Source organism: Neoarius graeffei, chromosome 18, assembly GCF_027579695.1.
Source record: "Neoarius graeffei isolate fNeoGra1 chromosome 18, fNeoGra1.pri, whole genome shotgun sequence".
In the NCBI taxonomy this organism is placed as follows: Eukaryota; Metazoa; Chordata; class Actinopteri; order Siluriformes; family Ariidae; genus Neoarius; species Neoarius graeffei.
The window spans coordinates 58,933,002-58,950,235 of record NC_083586.1 but is presented as its reverse complement, the minus strand read 5'-3'; the positions used below and the strand labels follow the sequence as shown (position 1 = coordinate 58,950,235).

The following is a 17,234-nucleotide window of genomic DNA, read 5'->3' as shown; positions in this document are numbered from 1 at the left end:
CCAGCAACATACAAAAAAGCCGTAAGCCTCCGTACTCTTCCACGCTTTCATGTGTTTTGCGGTGTAGAAGGACGTCTGCAACACCAGATAGTTCGAGATGTCGGGGAACTCGACTGAAGGGTCGTTTTCAAGATCGTATGACAAATCCTTCTTTCCCAGACTGTAGGGGTCAATTCCATTGCACATAGCGATTTTCTGAATATATCTAAAGCCAGCAGCGGCTTCTAGATTACGAGCGTACTCTGATAAGTTATCGCTAGGTGTTTGCGCTACGGCAGCCGTTTAGACCACCAGCTATTTCACTAAGCTATTTCTCTAAGAAAAGTCACGTGACTGAAACCCAGCAATTCATACTTCTTGGACATTTTTGATGAGGGTAAAGGTGCAGAGAGAAGCTCATGGTCCATTGTGCTTCTTTGGCATTAAGAACATCGCCCGATTAACTGTTTATTATTCCACATGGGTGTATTATTCCAAACATGGGTGACTCTGTTACCACGGCACAGCAGGTGCATCTCGTGCACACTTTCATTCAAGAAGCAAAAAAAATCATTCTAACAGAAATTTTTAAAAAAAGAAAGAAAGAAACCAGGTGTGACATCAGAGAGGGCGACATTTAATAGTCTATTCTATGGTTATTTTATACAGAAATGAGAAATGCCATCTCAGGACCAGTTACCGGAGAACAAGTCCAAGTGCACTTGTATGTGCCCCCGGTTCCACCAAGAGCGTCACTACCGCACTGCACGCGCCTGCTCCGGTTCTACACCGGAAACTGCAGTGAAGTGTGGACTTGTAGGGGACAGAGGTGTAGGGGACAGAGGTGTAGGGGACAGGTGGAAGACCAGCCTGATAGTGAGCTAAACCACAAACGGATACCCGGTGGAGCACGGGCCCACTGCCTTTCAATAACTTTACCAGAAAGCACGAGCCGCCCAGGTGTTTCAGAGAGTCTCTTTATGGGTTATATACACATGCATTTATTTACACACAGCTCTAATGTAAATACACGATGAGTTACGATGGAATGCTATTCACTGTGCAATGCCATCGAAGTCAATAACAAACATAAATAAATAAACATGCCTATGAAACAAATCCTGAAATAAATAAACTGAACAATAAATATATATAAATATGGAAATACATGTAAGTATATATATATATATATATATATATATATATATATATATATATATATATATATATATATATCAATATATTTTATCTATATAAGCAAACAGGTTTTAATTCAAAAATATGTTTTTCAAAGGACCACTTTTTTTTTTTAATTTCAGGGGACTTTAATTTCCTAATGCCTCATTTATTTATTTATTTATTTATTTATTAGGACTTTTATTTCCCAGTGCCATTCCATCCATCCATCCATCCATCCATCCATCATCTGTAGCCACTTATCCTGTGCAGGGTCGCAGGCAAGCTGGAGCCTATCCCAGCTGACTATGGGCGAAAGGCGGGGTACACCCTGGACAAGTCACCAGGTCATCACAGGGCTGACACATAGACACAGACAACCATTCACACTCACATTCACACATACGGTCAATTTAGACCCACCAGTTAACCTAACCTGCATGTCTTTGGACTGTGAGGGAAACCGGAGGAAACCCACGCAGACACGGGGAGAACATGCAAACTCCACACAGAAAGGCCCTCGCCGGCCACGGGGCTCGAACCCGGACCTTCTTGCTGTGAGGCGACAGCGCTAACCACTACATCACCGTGCCGCCCCTTTTCCAATGCCACATTTATTTATTTCATCTCATCTCATTATCTCTAGCCACTGTATCCTTCTACAGGGTCGCAGGCAAGCTGGAGCCTATCCCAGCTGACTACGGGCGAAAGGCGGGGTACACCCTGGACAAGTTGCCAGGTCATCACAGGGCTGACACATAGACACAGACAACCATTCACACTCACATTCACACCTACGGTCAATTTAGAGCCACCAGTTAACCTAACCTGCATGTCTTTGGACTGTGGGGGAAACCGGAGCACCCGGAGGAAACTCACGCGGACACGGGGAGAACATGCAAACTCCGCACAGAAAGGCCCTCGTTGGCCACGGGGCTCGAACCCAGAACCTTCTTGCTGTGAGGCAACAGTGCTAACCACTTCACCACCGTGCCGCCCCTTTCCCAATGCCATATTTATTTATTTATTTCAGGGGACTTTTATTTCTTAATATCATATTTCCCAGCTCTTATATTTATTGTCTCATTTATTTATTTCATAGCCATATTTATTTATTTATATTTTTGACTTGAATGGCATTCCATAAGTTTAAAGACTTGATGCTCTTTTTTTTTATACATTCCTACATCAGAGCAGGAGTTACTTCTTACTGTAACCCTTACTGTTGTCTTTTTTTCATGTGGGTTTACTGTCATCAGAGTAAAAATGGATCAAAAGTTATGGAATTATTATTGGCACCTGTCCATTTAATATTTTAAGTTACTAACATCACAGCACTGAGTCTTCTCCTGTACTTCTCTTCAGCTACATGTCTGTACTGGCAGCACATGTTCAGCTGTATTGATGATGATGATGATGATGATTTTTATGGATATTCATTCAGAAACTGTTGTATCTTCCAGCAAGGATGGATGTGGATGGAAGTCCGGTGCAGCTTCAGCTCTGTGACATGGCCGGACAGGTGGGACGACCCAAAGTCAGTCTGTCTCTGTTTTTCTCTCTGTCCCTGTCGTTCCTGTATGAACTAAACACGCTTGAATTTCTGGGTTAGTGCTGCAAAAATAAGATGTTTGGATGAATAAATGTGTACATTATGTATTATGATAGAACACAAAGATGGGTCTGTAAATCAAAGCCTCTGTGGGATCAGTAATGAGAATAATATTTCAGAAATAGTTCGGGGATGTAGATTAGTACCTCGTACCCTAACTCTGTTTCTGTGCATGACTTAAAGGGGAACAGAGGGCAATATATAGAGTAAATATAACAATAAAACACACATTGATGAACCTTATTCAAGACTTACAAAAGTTTTTTGTTCTAAGGTTGGAAAGTTATAGTGTTTTGAAAGTAGCTCGAGCAAACTATTTCCGCAGTTTGAACAGCCCGCCATGATATTAATTTTATCCAATCAGAATGCACGTCCATTTTCTCTGCGTAACACTCATGACGTATGTATGTGCCCAGTTGTGTTGGCTCATTGAGGTTGGGAATAGCACGTGTGAAATACCTGTTTCTGCCTCTTGAGACGATTTCGCAAGTCCACAGGTGGCGCCTATCTCATTGCGGCAAATAAATTCTGCTGGACTCGTAAGCAACTCCACGTTACATTTTCCACACGAGCACCACGCCGTGTCACCTGCACGCAGACGCTCTGCCCCACGCTCGCCACGCCCATGGTCAGCATCAGTCTCATCCTCGCCGTCATCCGAGCTTTCTTCTCTTATTTCATCACCGGAGTCGAGAGTACCTCTCCTAGGTTCAAACTGGTACCCTTCTAAGCCATAGCCTGCTTGCAGTGTGTCTTGCGGGATCTCTTCGTATGATTTGACAGAGCTGTCGCTTTCACTTGATGCGCCCGACGCCATGATTACACGCTTATCTCTTCTATTTCGGAGAGTTCCGCTAGTGCAGTGGGTAGCGCTGACGTCACGGTCTTTTAAAAATGGCGACTCTTTTGCGGTTTAGCATATAAAGTATTATATTTACAATTACCAAGATATTTCGTTGTTTTCTAGTACATAAATTTGATAGAATACTTAAGAATACGTTACTTTGTCACATCAGCAACCGTATATATTATATTTTGTACCCCTTTAATGGAGTGTTATGAAATAAAGCTGCTGATGACAAGTGCACAGTTAAACAACGGGATTTAATAGCAGTGTGACAGCATTTGTTGAAATGAAGCCATTTTCACGAGAAGAGAATGTTTAATACATAATATTGTCATAAGTGGTAGGTTTATAATCCCAAAGGCAGATGCAGTGCTTCTGTTTTCCTTTAAGACAGCTCATAGTTTCAACAGGGATTGTTCAAGTTTTCATTGAAATTGTAGTTCACCTCACAGCCAGCAGAGGGCACTAAAATAACCAACTGCTTCTTTAACATCGTAACTTACATCATGTTCAATATTTGCTCTTTGTTTTTTCATATTACAGTTGCTGCAAAACTTATTTTAATCTCTCTGGTGCCCCCTGTAGGACGAACTTGATTGTCTGTGCCCATTCTGTTACCGTGACGCTGATGTTTTCCTGCTCGGCTACAGCATCGTCACTCCTTCCTCCTTCCAGAGTGTGAGGAAGCGCTAGGTTCCTGAAGTGCGCCACGTGAGCCCGGTGGCCCTCGTGGTCCTGGTGGGGACGCAGTCTGACCTGCGACAGGTCCTCATCCAGCTGGCACGGCAGCGAGAACGGACAGTGAGTGTAGATAAAGCGAGGCTGGTCGCACGCGGCCTGGGGGTTACTGCGTTCACCAAGTGCTCGGCTTTAACGCAGAAGAATCTGAAGGTGGTTTTTGACACAGCCATCGTGGTCAGTTTAGAGCACAAGGAGAAGATGAAGGGGTTGAGGCAGAGGCCAAGGCTGACACTGAGGGAGAAAACGCCCAATAAGATCAGACAACCCTCACAGACCTGGTGGAGGAATGTCAGCTGTTTCATGTGAGGACTTTGTCGAAGGTTTTATCTGTCACTTCAGCCTCGCTCTATCCTGTTCACTACAGGGTGACTATAGAGCAGATATTATTTTGGTGGTGGTGGATTTTCAGTCCAGCAGTGACACTGAAAATTACATTGTTAAACACTTTACTGCACCTCAGTACACACACTTACCCTGTTGGCCATCTTGTCAGTATTCATTTAGCTCATCCAAAGCTCATGGTGTTCCATGCACAGTGTGTGTTAGTCATGCTCAAACCTTCACTGGCATCGGTTTCTGACCACAGCACGGCTGTCAGCTGGAGACTGACACCAGAAGTGATGCGGTGTTCTTTAAAAATTTGAGGAAAAAAATGTAGACTCAGCAACTCTCAATTTGTTATGGGTGTAGTGAACTTACACGAGGACACAAACCATCAAATGTTACTTCAACTAAAATTGGCTAAAACAAATACACCAATGAGCCATAAAATTAAAAACACTGACAGGTGAAGAAGTGAATAACATTAATTATCTCATTCCAATGGGACCTGTCAAGGGGTGGGATGTAGTAATATTAGGCAGCAAGAAAGAGAACAGTTAGTTCTCGAAGTTGATGTGTTGGAAGCAGGAAAAATGGGCAAGCGTAAGGATCTGACAAATTGTGATGGCGAGATGGCTGGGTCTGATTGAGCATCTCCAAAACTATAGGTCTTGTGCAGTGTTCCTGGTATGCAGTGGTTAGTTCCTACTAAAAGTGGTCCAAGGATCCAAAGGACAACTGGTGAACTGGGGACAGGGTCATGGGTGTTGAAGGCTCACTGATTGATTTGCAAGGGGTACGAAGGCTAGTTCATATGGTCCAATCCCACAGAAGAGCTCCTGTAGCACAAACTGCTGAAAAAGTTAATGCTGGCTAAAACAGAAAGGTGTCAGGATGAACTTTTTCAGCAGTTTGTGCTACAGGAGCTCTTCTATGGGACTGGACCATATGAACTAGCCTTCGTGCCCCATGCAAATCAATCAATGAGCCTTCGACACCCATGACTATGTCCCCAATTCACCGGTTGTCCTTCGGATTCTTGGACCACTTTTGGTAGGTACTAACCACTGCATACCAGGAACACCACACAAGACCTATAGTTTTGGAGATGCTCAATCAGACCCAGTCATCTCGCCATCACAATTTGTCAGATCCTTACGCTTGCCCATTTTTCCTGCTTCCAACACATCAACTTTGAGAACAGACTGTTCTCTTTCTTGCTGCCTAATATTCCTACATCCCACCTCTTGACAGGTGCAACTGGAATGAGATAATCAGTGTTATTCACTTCTTCACCTGTCAGTGGCCCTGTGTCCGAAATCGATCCCTAATCACTATATAGGGCACTATATAGTGGGGACAAAATTTTGTAGCGCTGTCCGAAAACTTAGTGAGGATTATTTACACCCTATATAGTGCACTCAAAGTATCCCACAATGCATCACGAAAAGTAGTGTACAACCAATGGTCACTAACCAAAGCAATATATCCCATCATGCATTGTGGTTGCGCTGAAAGAAATCAAATTAAAAGCCTCAAATTTGATTTAATAAAAGGCAGCGGCAAAGAAGAAAGTATTCAGCCTTGATTTTTTTTTTTAAACTGAAAGATGCAGATACTTTTTATTGATTAATGTGGGAAATACGATCGGTATAATATGTATTTATTACAAAAATACTTGCATGTATTTATTATTTTGAAACCCACCAGCCAACTGATCTGGCACATTTTAATTGTGCGACAGTAATGACATAAATACCAGCACGATGGACTAGTGTCTGAAACTATTTTTTCATTTTACCAACAAGCTCACTATATAGTCCTCTATACAGTAATTCCCGAAAGGGAGTAGTGAACGAGTGAACAATTTCGGACATGGTCGGTTTTATTTTTAATTTAATTTTTAATTACAACCCCGATTCCAAAAAAGTTGGGACAAAGTACAAATTGTAAATAAAAACGGAATGCAATAATTTACAAATCTCAAAAACTGATATTGTATTCACAATAGAACATAGACAACATATCAAATGTTGAAAGTGAGACATTTTGAAATTTCATGCCAAATATTGGCTCATTTGAAATTTCATGACAACAACACAACTCAAAAAAGTTGGGACAGGGGCAATAAGAGGCTGGAAAAGTTAAAGGTACAAAAAAGGAACAGCTGGAGGACCAAAGTGCAACTCATTAGGTCAATTGGCAATAGGTCATTAACATGACTGGGTATAAAAAGAGCATCTTGGAGTGGCAGCGGCTCTCAGAAGTAAAGATGGGAAGAGGATCACCAATCCCCCTAATTCTGTGCCGACAAATAGTGGAGCAATATCAGAAAGGAGTTCGACAGTGTAAAATTGCAAAGAGTTTGAACATATCATCATCTACAGTGCATAATATCATCAAAAGATTCAGAGAATCTGGAAGAATCTCTGTGCGTAAGGGTCAAGGCCGGAAAACCATACTGGGTGCCCGTGATCTTTGGGCCCTTAGACGGCACTGCATCACATACAGGCATGCTTCTGTATTGGAAATCACAAAATGGGCTCAGGAATATTTCCAGAGAACATTATCTGTGAACACAATTCACCGTGCCATCCGCCGTTACCAGCTAAAACTCTATAGTTCAAAGAAGAAGCCGTATCTAAACATGATCCAGAAGCGCAGACGTCTTCTCTGGGCCAAGGCTCATTTAAAATGGACTGTGGCAAAGTGGAAAACTGTTCTGTGGTCAGACGAATCAAAATTTGAAGTTCTTTATGGAAATCAGGGACGCCGTGTCATTCGGACTAAAGAGGAGAAGGACGACCCAAGTTGTTATCAGCGCTCAGTTCAGAAGCCTGCATCTCTGATGGTATGGGGTTGCATTAGTGCGTGTGGCATGGGCAGCTTACACATCTGGAAAGACACCATCAATGCTGAAAGGTATAATCCAGGTTCTAGAGCAACATATGCTCCCATCCAGACGACGTCTCTTTCAGGGAAGACCTTGCATTTTCCAACATGACAATGTCAAACCACATACTGCATCAATTACAGCATCATGGCTGCGTAGAAGAAGGGTCCGGGTACTGAACTGGCCAGCCTGCAGTCCAGAACTTTCACCCATAGAAAACATTTGGCGCATCATAAAACGGAAGATACGACAAAAAAGACCTAAGACAGTTGAGCAACTAGAATCCTACATTAGACAAGAATGGGTTAACATTCCTATCCCTAAACTTGAGCAACTTGTCTCCTCAGTCCCCAGACGTTTACAGACTGTTGTAAAGAGAAAAGGGGATGTCTCACAGTGGGAAACATGGCCTTGTCCCAACTTTTTTGAGATGTGTTGTTGTCATGAAATTTAAAATCACCTAATTTTTCTCTTTAAATGATACATTTTCTCAGTTTAAACATTTGATATGTCATCTATGTTCTATTCTGAATAAAATATGGAATTTTGAAACTTCCACATCATTGCATTCCGTTTTTATTTACAATTTGTACTTTGTCCCAACTTTTTTGGAATCGGGGTTGTAAGTCAAGGTGTTGCAGCAGATCGTATGAACAATATACTAGCACTGTGCTTTCCTGTGTTTACTACTATCATCTCTAATATTTCATACAGGTGTGTAAAGCAGTTCATGCCTAAATCTACTGAAGATACACATTTACTTTATAAATTATTCATTTTGTGTCATTGAAGAAGGCCTAAAGCTGAAACTTTTGTAGTAAACAAGAATTCTTGTTGTTTGTTATAAAATATTATGACCAACTCCTTTCATGCTTTTTTTTTGTGTGTGTGACATTATTTTAATGATTTATTTTATTTATGAGAAAAATGGACAACTTTTACACCCAGAGACGGTGTGTGTAAACCTTGTTAATGAAACTTAAGTACAAGAAACAAGTACATTTTTCTCTCTGTTTGAATGAAAACGTGTTATTTACATGATGTCTAATTGTATCTCTATTGAATAATGTAATAAAATACAAATCAAGCCGCTGACTCTGGAATCAGAATTAAATCTTCAAAAGTGACAAGGTATATAAAATGAGCACCGATGTGGAGATCAGTGAGATGATAGTGGATGAACGTCCTAGCTTCTAGATGGTCTATTAGTACATACAGGCTTCTAAAGAGGTGGAACAGCTAATTCAGCCCCATACAGACATTAGTGTTTCTACCTGAGTAGGTGTTAATCAGATTCCAGTCCATTAACTTGGCAGAGCAAGTTTGGAGCCTGACTGGGAATCAGTATTGAGGATAAGTGCACTGTGGTTGTGAGTTGTGAGTAGAGTCGTGTTTCTCAGATGTGATCCTGACTCAGGAACTGCTCCTGCTGCTGCTCCTGCCGCTGTATGCTTCATCATGTAATGGAAGCAGACAGGGGCCACCTGGTGGGAATTAACAGACAGATGGCGGTTTGGTTTTCCTCTGGAAGGATCTGTTAACCTCGCTCTCCACCTGTTCCCTGCACATTAAGCCTGACTTCAGCTTAAAGTCAACAAAGAAGACCTTTTAACCTACATCCAATAGGCAAATCTTAACATGTCGCCAATTGTTTAGTTGTCCAGATATTCGCCAACCCTGAATATACCATTACAGGTCTCAATGATGTAATTGTCTTAGAGAACCGTGCCAGGATATGTTTCATGAGGGTTCGAGCCTGATTTGAAAGTTACGACACAAAAATAAGCCTAAGGACAATTAATCTTGATATATACCAATCAGACATTACATTAATGACACTCTTATCCAGAGCAATGTAAACATACTCAGAGCAGCCTGGGGAGCAGTTGGGGGTTAGATGCCTTGCTCAAAGGTGCTTCAGCCATTCCTGCTGGTCCAGAGACTCAAACCAGCAACATTTTGGTTCCAAAGCCGCTTCCAAGACAGTTGGGGGTTAGGTTCCTCAAGGGCACATTGGCCCAACCTTCAGGCCATGGCTGCCCCATGTTAACCTAAACACATGTCTTTGAACTGTGGGAGAAACCAGAACACCTGGAGGAAACCCATGCAGACACAGGGAGAACATGCAAACTCCACACAGAAAGGCCCCCATCAGCCACTTGGCTTGCTTGAACCAAGAACCTTCTTGCTGTGAAGCAACAGTGCTAACCACTACACCACCATGCCACCCACTGTTCCCTCCCCATAACATTTCAACCACTGAAAGGTGACGTGAATAACAGTGATTACCTCCTTACAAGGGCACCTGTCAAGGGATGGGACATACAAGTGAACAGTCAGTTCTTGAAGTTGATGTGTTGGAAGCACAAAAAAAATGGGCCAGCATAAGGACCTGGGCAACTTAAACAAGTTCCAGATTGTGATGGCTGGATGACTGGGTCAGAGCATCTCCAAAAACAGCAGGTCCATGGAGCAGTGGAAGAAGGTGGCCTGATGAATCATGGTTTTTTTTTTTGTTTGTTTTTTACACATGTAGAAGGTCAGGTGAATGTGAGTCACTTACCTGGGGAAGAGATAGTGTGATGTTCTGGACAATGTTCTGCCTACCTACCTAACTACCTAAATATTGTTGTAGGCCAAGTACATGCCTTCATGGCAACGGGGCAACAGTATTCCCAAATGGCAGTGGCCTCTTTCAGCAGGATAACACAGCCATTATTCCACAGTGCAAAAATTGTTCAGGAATGGTTTGAGGAGCATAAGTTCAAGGTGTTGACTTAGCCTCACTATTCCCCAAATCTCAATCTGATCTAGCATCTGTGGTACATGCTGGATAAACAAGTATGATCCATGGAGGTTCCACCTCACAACTTACAGGACTGAAAGGATCTGCTGCTAACATCTTGGTACCAGATACCACAGCACACCTTCAGAGGTCTTGTGGAGTCCATGCCTCAATGGGTTAGAGGTGTTTTGGTGGCACTAGATGGATCTACCCAATATTAGGGAGGTAGTTTTAATGTTGTGGCTGATTGGTGTACGCTGTCATTGGAGATGTTATGGAGGTGATGTCCAGCAGTTGCTGCTGCTGATGATGATGGTGATGATGATGTTACAGGTATTTTCAAAACTGAAGCATATTTGATCATATTCTAAAGTTCAAGTCGCTTTATATGATTGAACATACAAAGGATGATTACATGATGGAAAGAAATACATTATATTGCCGAAAGTATGTGGACACCTGACTACTGAACGTGCCATTCCAAAACCATGGGTATTAATATTGAGTTGTTCTGCTTTGCTGTTATAATATCCACCAAGCTTCTGGGAAGGCTTTCCAATACACTTTGGGACGTGGCTGGTGGGATTTGTGTTCATTCAGCTACAAAAGCATTACTGAGATCAGGCAGTGATGTTTGGTGAGGAGGTCTGGGGTGTTCCAGTTCATCCCAAAGGTGTTCAGTGGGGTTGAGTTCAGTCAGGGTTCTGTACAGGACACTCGAGTTCTTCCACTCCAATCTTAACACACCATGTCTTCATGGAGCTTTGTGCACAGGGACATTGTCATGCTGAAACAGGTTTGAGCTTCTTAGTTCCAGTGAAGGGAAACTGTAATGTTACAGCATCCAAAAATATTCTATACAGTTCCAACTTTGTGGCAACAGTTTGAAGAATAACCACATATGGTTGTGATGGGCAGGTGTATAGAACTTTCAACGTTGGCTCCACAAAAAGCTGAGTCTCGACCTCTAATGGCCAAGGAAACAGTGATCGTGTACAGAAAGACGTCTTGGTCCAACACATCTTCTGGGTGGCTTGGTTAAAAGCTTGTGATGAATCAGCCTACTGTGTAGCAGCACACACAGAGGAGAAGTGAACATTTGTTAAGTGTGTTGAGAATACACAGGGGGTTATCTCTGACACCATTGTGAGTCAGTCTTTCACATGAGACTTAATAATGAACAGCTGTTCTTGGAAAGCTCCAGAACATATCACTTACTGCTGACTACTGATATGATTGTGACAACTGAATCCAAATGTATCGTTAAGGTTATGCCAAACGTGTATAATGGCATCGAACTGAAAAGTCCTGTCCTGGTGCTGGATTTGAAAAACAGAGCTACGTACGTGGACACAGTTTGTAAAGATGAAAACATACCAGGTGAAAATTTGACAAAATCCTAATTTTGTATCGTTTTGGGTGGAAAAAACTGTTAATCACTAAAAACTACCTTCTTAAGGTCTCTAAACATCTTCTAAAGTCTCTTCAGCCACATCAGCAAGCAAGTTTTTTGATAGCTTTATAGTGCAAGACCAGTATATCAAATAGCTGATATTTATTCTAATATTTATACAATGAGTTCGGGTTGCACAGTGGTGCAATGGTTAGCACTGTTGCCCCACAGCAAGAAGGTTCCGGCTTTGAACCTCATGACTGACAGGGCCTTTCTGTGTAGAGTTGGCATGTTCTCCTCTGGGTGCTCTGGTTTCCACTACAGTTCAAAGACATGGAGATTAGGTAAGATGCCCAGCCACTGGGGTTGCACAAGCCAATGCATACTTGGTGCTGGTCCCAAGCGCAGATAGATTGGGGGAGGGTTGCGTCAGGAAGGGCATCAAACCAACAGAACAGATCTGCTGTTGCGACCTCTAATGGGAGCAGCTGAAAGAAGATTTATGTAACAAGCTAAAAAAAATCAGTTTTCAGTATCCTCTCCAAAAGCAACCAGTGTCATTAGCTACCATTTTGATATTAAAAAGGAAAAAAGTGTAAATAGCTTGATACAGTGGTTCTCAAAATGGGATCTGAAGCATAGCCAAAGAAGTCCATGAGTTTGTTTGCTTGTTTGTTTTTGAAAATCATAACCCACATTATCAAAGTTGCTATATTTAGGGGTCCAAGCACCAAAGTCCAGACAGACCTAATGTATTCTATTGGAATACATGAATAGCTGAATGTTACTTGAAAACATTTAAATAACGTTCATGATATAAGTCCATACTGAGTGGGTCAATTGTATTTATTTTACAGTTAAAGGGCTCCCTGGATACAAAAAGTTTGAGAACCACTGGTATGTAATGTTAAATACACAGTAATGAAAGTTGTCCAGTGTATGTTTGTGTGTATGATGATGTTTTACCTCTAGAGGTCGCTGTTGTGTTGTTCTTCACTATCAAGCTAAAACAGTGGCATAGCAACTGCTGCTGTTGTTGCTTCTGCTATCTTCTTGCCCTGTTGTGATGCTGTGGTGTTTCCTTGTCTAATATTAGTCAATACAGTTCACATGACGACTAGTGATGAAAAGTTTGAGTGCAGTCAGGAGACCAACAGATCACTGAAGGAATCCTCCAATCGTACTTTCAATCTCATCTTTATTCACCACATCTGTAGTGTAGGATGAGTTTCCCTGTACTGAGAAGATAAACACAAAACTTACTGACTCCAAACTCCAAATTTATCATGAAAGACGAAGGCCAGATGTTGATATTGAACTCTCCTGTGTATAGTTGGCTCTACTATTAGAGATCATATCACTGAGACCATTGTGGCTGTGTGGGTGTGATGGCACATGGACGCCAGATAATCTAGAAACTATAAGGAACTGGAATGACTTTTGGAATTACATTTGAAAACTTCCAGCTTGGCGGCACGGTGATGTAGTGGTTAGCGCTGTCGCCTCACAGCAAGAAGGTTCGGGTTCGAGCCCCATGGCCGGCGAGGACCTTTCTGTGCGGAGTTTGCATGTTCTCCCCATGTCCGCGTGGGTTTCCTCCGGGTGCTCCGGTTTCCCCCACAGTCCAAAGACATGCAGGTTAGGTTAACTGGTGACTCTAAATTGACCGTAGGTGTGAATGTGAGTGTGAATGGTTGTCTGTGTGTATGTGTCAGCCCTGTGATGACCTGGCGACTTGTCCAGGGTGTACCCCGCCTTTCGCCCGTAGTCAGCTGGGATAGGCTCCAGCTTGCCTGCGACCCTGTAGAACAGGATAAAGCGGCTACAGATAATGAGATGAGATGGTTACAGTTTATCATTCTTCAGAAAGCACTTAGTCAGGATCGCAGTAGATGTGGAGTCTATCCCAGGAACACTGGGCGTGAGACAGGAATACACTCTGGATTGGATGCCACTCCATTGCAAGGCACCATACACACACACACAGACAAATTCACACACTAATTCACACCTAGAGATGATTTACAACATCTTCATCAGCAGTCCACCTAAATGCCTGTTTTTGGATAGTAGGAACAAATCAGAGAACCTGTTAGAAACCCACATGAACATGGGGAGAACATGCAAAACTCCACACAGACTTGTAGTGGTTAAGACGTTGGTCTTCTGCTCAGAAGGTTGTGAGGTAAGTCGTTTTGGATAAGGGTCTGTGTCAAATGATGTAAATGTAAAACTCAGAACCAAACCCAGGGACCCTTGAGCTGTAAAAACTTGGCTTTTTTAAAAAAAATTATAATTCATGTAAGAGTAAAGTGGTTTGCCCTTTATTTCCCCCATTCTTTTCTCAGTACAGAAAAATACACCAGATGGGTTAGTCAGAGGGGCACTGGATACCCCTGATATATGACAGAGGTACGTCTTGGTGCCACTCCAAATTTTCTTTCATGTAACTTGTTGATTGGACTGCCTGTTATTTATTATTAATGTTGCATGCTATTAATGTTTACTACCAGAGCGCAGATGCAGGTTGTCTTCATAGTGGTGGCTAATATAAATCCTAATATAGATACGGATCCAGCTAGCTCTACTGGCCTCCTAATATGAATGAAGCTAGGCAACTATTAGAGGTGACATATTGCACCCCTTTTCCACAAGTTCATTCAGTTCCCTGAAGTCTTAATAAAATGCCTGTGACATACTTTGGTCAAAATACTACAAAAATAAAGCCCCACAGCTCCTTTATTGCCTTATTTAACCCTCTGGGGTCTGAGGATATTTTCTGGTGCTCTAATGATTTTGCTATGCTCTGATTTTGTTGTCAATTTCAACAAATCTAAGCAGTATTTTCAAAGTCATATGACTTTTTTGTATTCAGCACAAGTTTAGCTACAATAATATCTCTGTAGTCTGCATGTCATGATTGTACTTAAAAAAAAATAACGGATAAATGAAGATGTTGTAAAAAGCACTTTTAGAACTGTGTTGGAATGTGTGAAAAAACATGACCATACCCATTGTGACGAACCGTTTTGGTCACTTGAGGTGATTCTGTTCAGTCTTAGGAATGTATCGAGCACAAAACATTAAATCTGCTCCATTGATTTGGACAATTAACTGGCCATCAAAAAATTTGTGTCCTGTTATTTTGGGATAAAGGGTTGGCAGTGGGAGGGGTATTCAATGAGAAGGGTAAAAAATTCCATTCCATTCAATGAGAAGAGTGAAAACCCCTCCCACTGCCAATTCTTAATCCCATCAGGTCAAGTCACAATGGGTAAGGTCATGTTTTTTCACACATTCCAACCCAGTTCTAAAACTGCTTTTTACAACATCTTCGTTTATCTGGTACCGTATATGACTTTATTTTGGTATTTGACTCTATTCAGTGTGTCTTGAAATTAACTCTTGTACTATTTTACTCAGTTCAGAGCCACAACCAACTCTGTTACACAGTTACTCTGTAATTTTGATCCCACTCCAACTTTTACTCTCTAAACTCAAAATCGAGCAAAATTAACTATTTTTGAGGGAAATACTTTTAACTGAAAAAATTGCTCAGTCATTTTTCCTGTGTATGTACTACAGCACATACATATCAACCAATCTGCTCATAATAAATAGAAGAAATATTTACACTTACTCGAGTTGATCTTTGGCTGGATCGAGTCAAAGTAAAAAAAAAAGGAAAAGAAAAGAAAAAAAGGCCACGATCATCAGTGTCGCAGTTCTCAAGATTTAATTGAATCGCTGTCCTGAATCATGAATTAAATCATGTATTGATCGCTGTCCTGAAATTGAATTGCTGTCCTGAATCATGAAATGAATCATGAATTGATTCGCTGTCCTGAATTTTCCGAAGCGCATAAAATTCGCCTGCCATCTCGCAACAAGTTTTACCTCCAAATAGCCTAAACTATGTCTGACAGATTTTATCCTGTTTACGGTGGGTGTTCCCACTGCGAAAGAGAAACCAATCGAAATTGAAAGAGTGAAAGTGATTATCATGCCGTTACCATGTGAATAGTCTTTTATGAATGTATAAGTGGGCTCTCAGCGCGCCGACTCCAGTATGACTGAGTAAGGTGACATGTTTTATGTTTCATCTAATTTAGGTATTTTTAAAACTATAATATTATTTGGCAGTGGGCACCTAGGAAAGTGTAAAGTATAAAGTTTCTGTCAATGCTTGTATGAAGCTTGTATGATAAAAAAAACTCACAAAGATATTTATCTAAATACATGGCCGACTCATTCTAAACCTGCCAAGCTTCGCCAGGGTTAAACAGCCCTGTTCAAAACGGCTGATTTGAGGAACGACCTGTTCCTTTAAATGATAATGAGCCACTGATCACGCCACCCCACTCTTCCACTGGCCAATCAGGTAACACTTAACTCATGAATATTCTTTCAAAAAGGCAGTTCTCAAGCTGTGAGTGGAGATACTCAGGTGAGGAGGCGGGATCATTCTAATGAGGTCAACTTGTGACATAGAAAGGGGAGCCGAATCTGAACTGCTCATGTTTTCTGAAATAAGCAGCACAAAAGAAACTGGCTGGGCTGTCTCTTATTTCAGAGTTTGTGCATTGATAGGCTCTAGATACCCAAATGTATGTGCACAAGCACTGAGAAAGTGGGTTTTTCATCATATATCCCCTTTAAATGTTACAATTCTGATTTCTCCCTGGCCATGTCCTTTAACGTATGTACACTCTTAGAAAATAAAGTACAATGGTAAAGTAAAGTAAAGTACAGTGGTACAATGGCTTGTCACTGGGAAAGTACCCCCAGTGTAAGGTACTTGTTTGTACCCTTTATATACTGCTTGGGAACATGCATATACCTTTTTGGTGGTAAGAAGGTACACATAGTTACCTTGAGGTCCAATAATGAGCCCTACAGGGTACAATCACGTAAACTGTACCTTGGAGGACAGAAATGGACTCTGACTGTACCCCTATTTCTGACAGTGTAGTTAAAGACTATACTTCTAGTTAAACTATTTCAACCAGCAAACCTACCGTGAAGTCCCTGATCAAGTGCTTCACGTGGGTTAGATTAAGGTTAAGATTGGAGCTCAGTTCTGCAGGCTAGTGGATCTTTAGGAGTGCGGTTAGTCTATACGCTCCATATATAGTATATATTTTTGGCCTTTAAGACACCAGACCCAGTTTGGGATGTGCTGAGCTGCAGAATAACAAGAGAACCTAAAATAGAAGAAGAGCGCTCTGTTGTCCTCTCGATCTGTGTCACTAAATTCCACCACCACCTTCACACACAATCTCAGATACCAATAATCTGAGCTCCCTCACAGTCTGACAGGTGAGTATTTTATTTACAGCCAGCGTCTGGGAGAGATCAGGCACTTTATGACTGATACACAGCCACTCGTGGGCTATATTATTACATACACAGCATAATAAAGATGGACGCCAACGGCTAGTTTATCATTCTAAACAACAACAAAAATACTTATAAAGCACTAAGAGC

General features: G+C 41.6%; 1 protein-coding gene across 1 annotated transcript; it reads left to right on the top strand.

Annotated features, from left to right (window-relative positions):
• Positions 1 to 657: 657 nt before the first annotated feature.
• Positions 658 to 4,716, top strand: si:ch211-133l11.10 (rho-related GTP-binding protein RhoU). The gene is given in 3 exon segments (XM_060898308.1): positions 658 to 900; positions 2,600 to 2,677; positions 4,200 to 4,716. Coding segments are annotated over 3 exon segments (783 nt in total). The 3' UTR covers positions 4,662 to 4,716.
• The last annotated feature ends 12,518 nt before the right edge of the window (positions 4,717 to 17,234 follow it).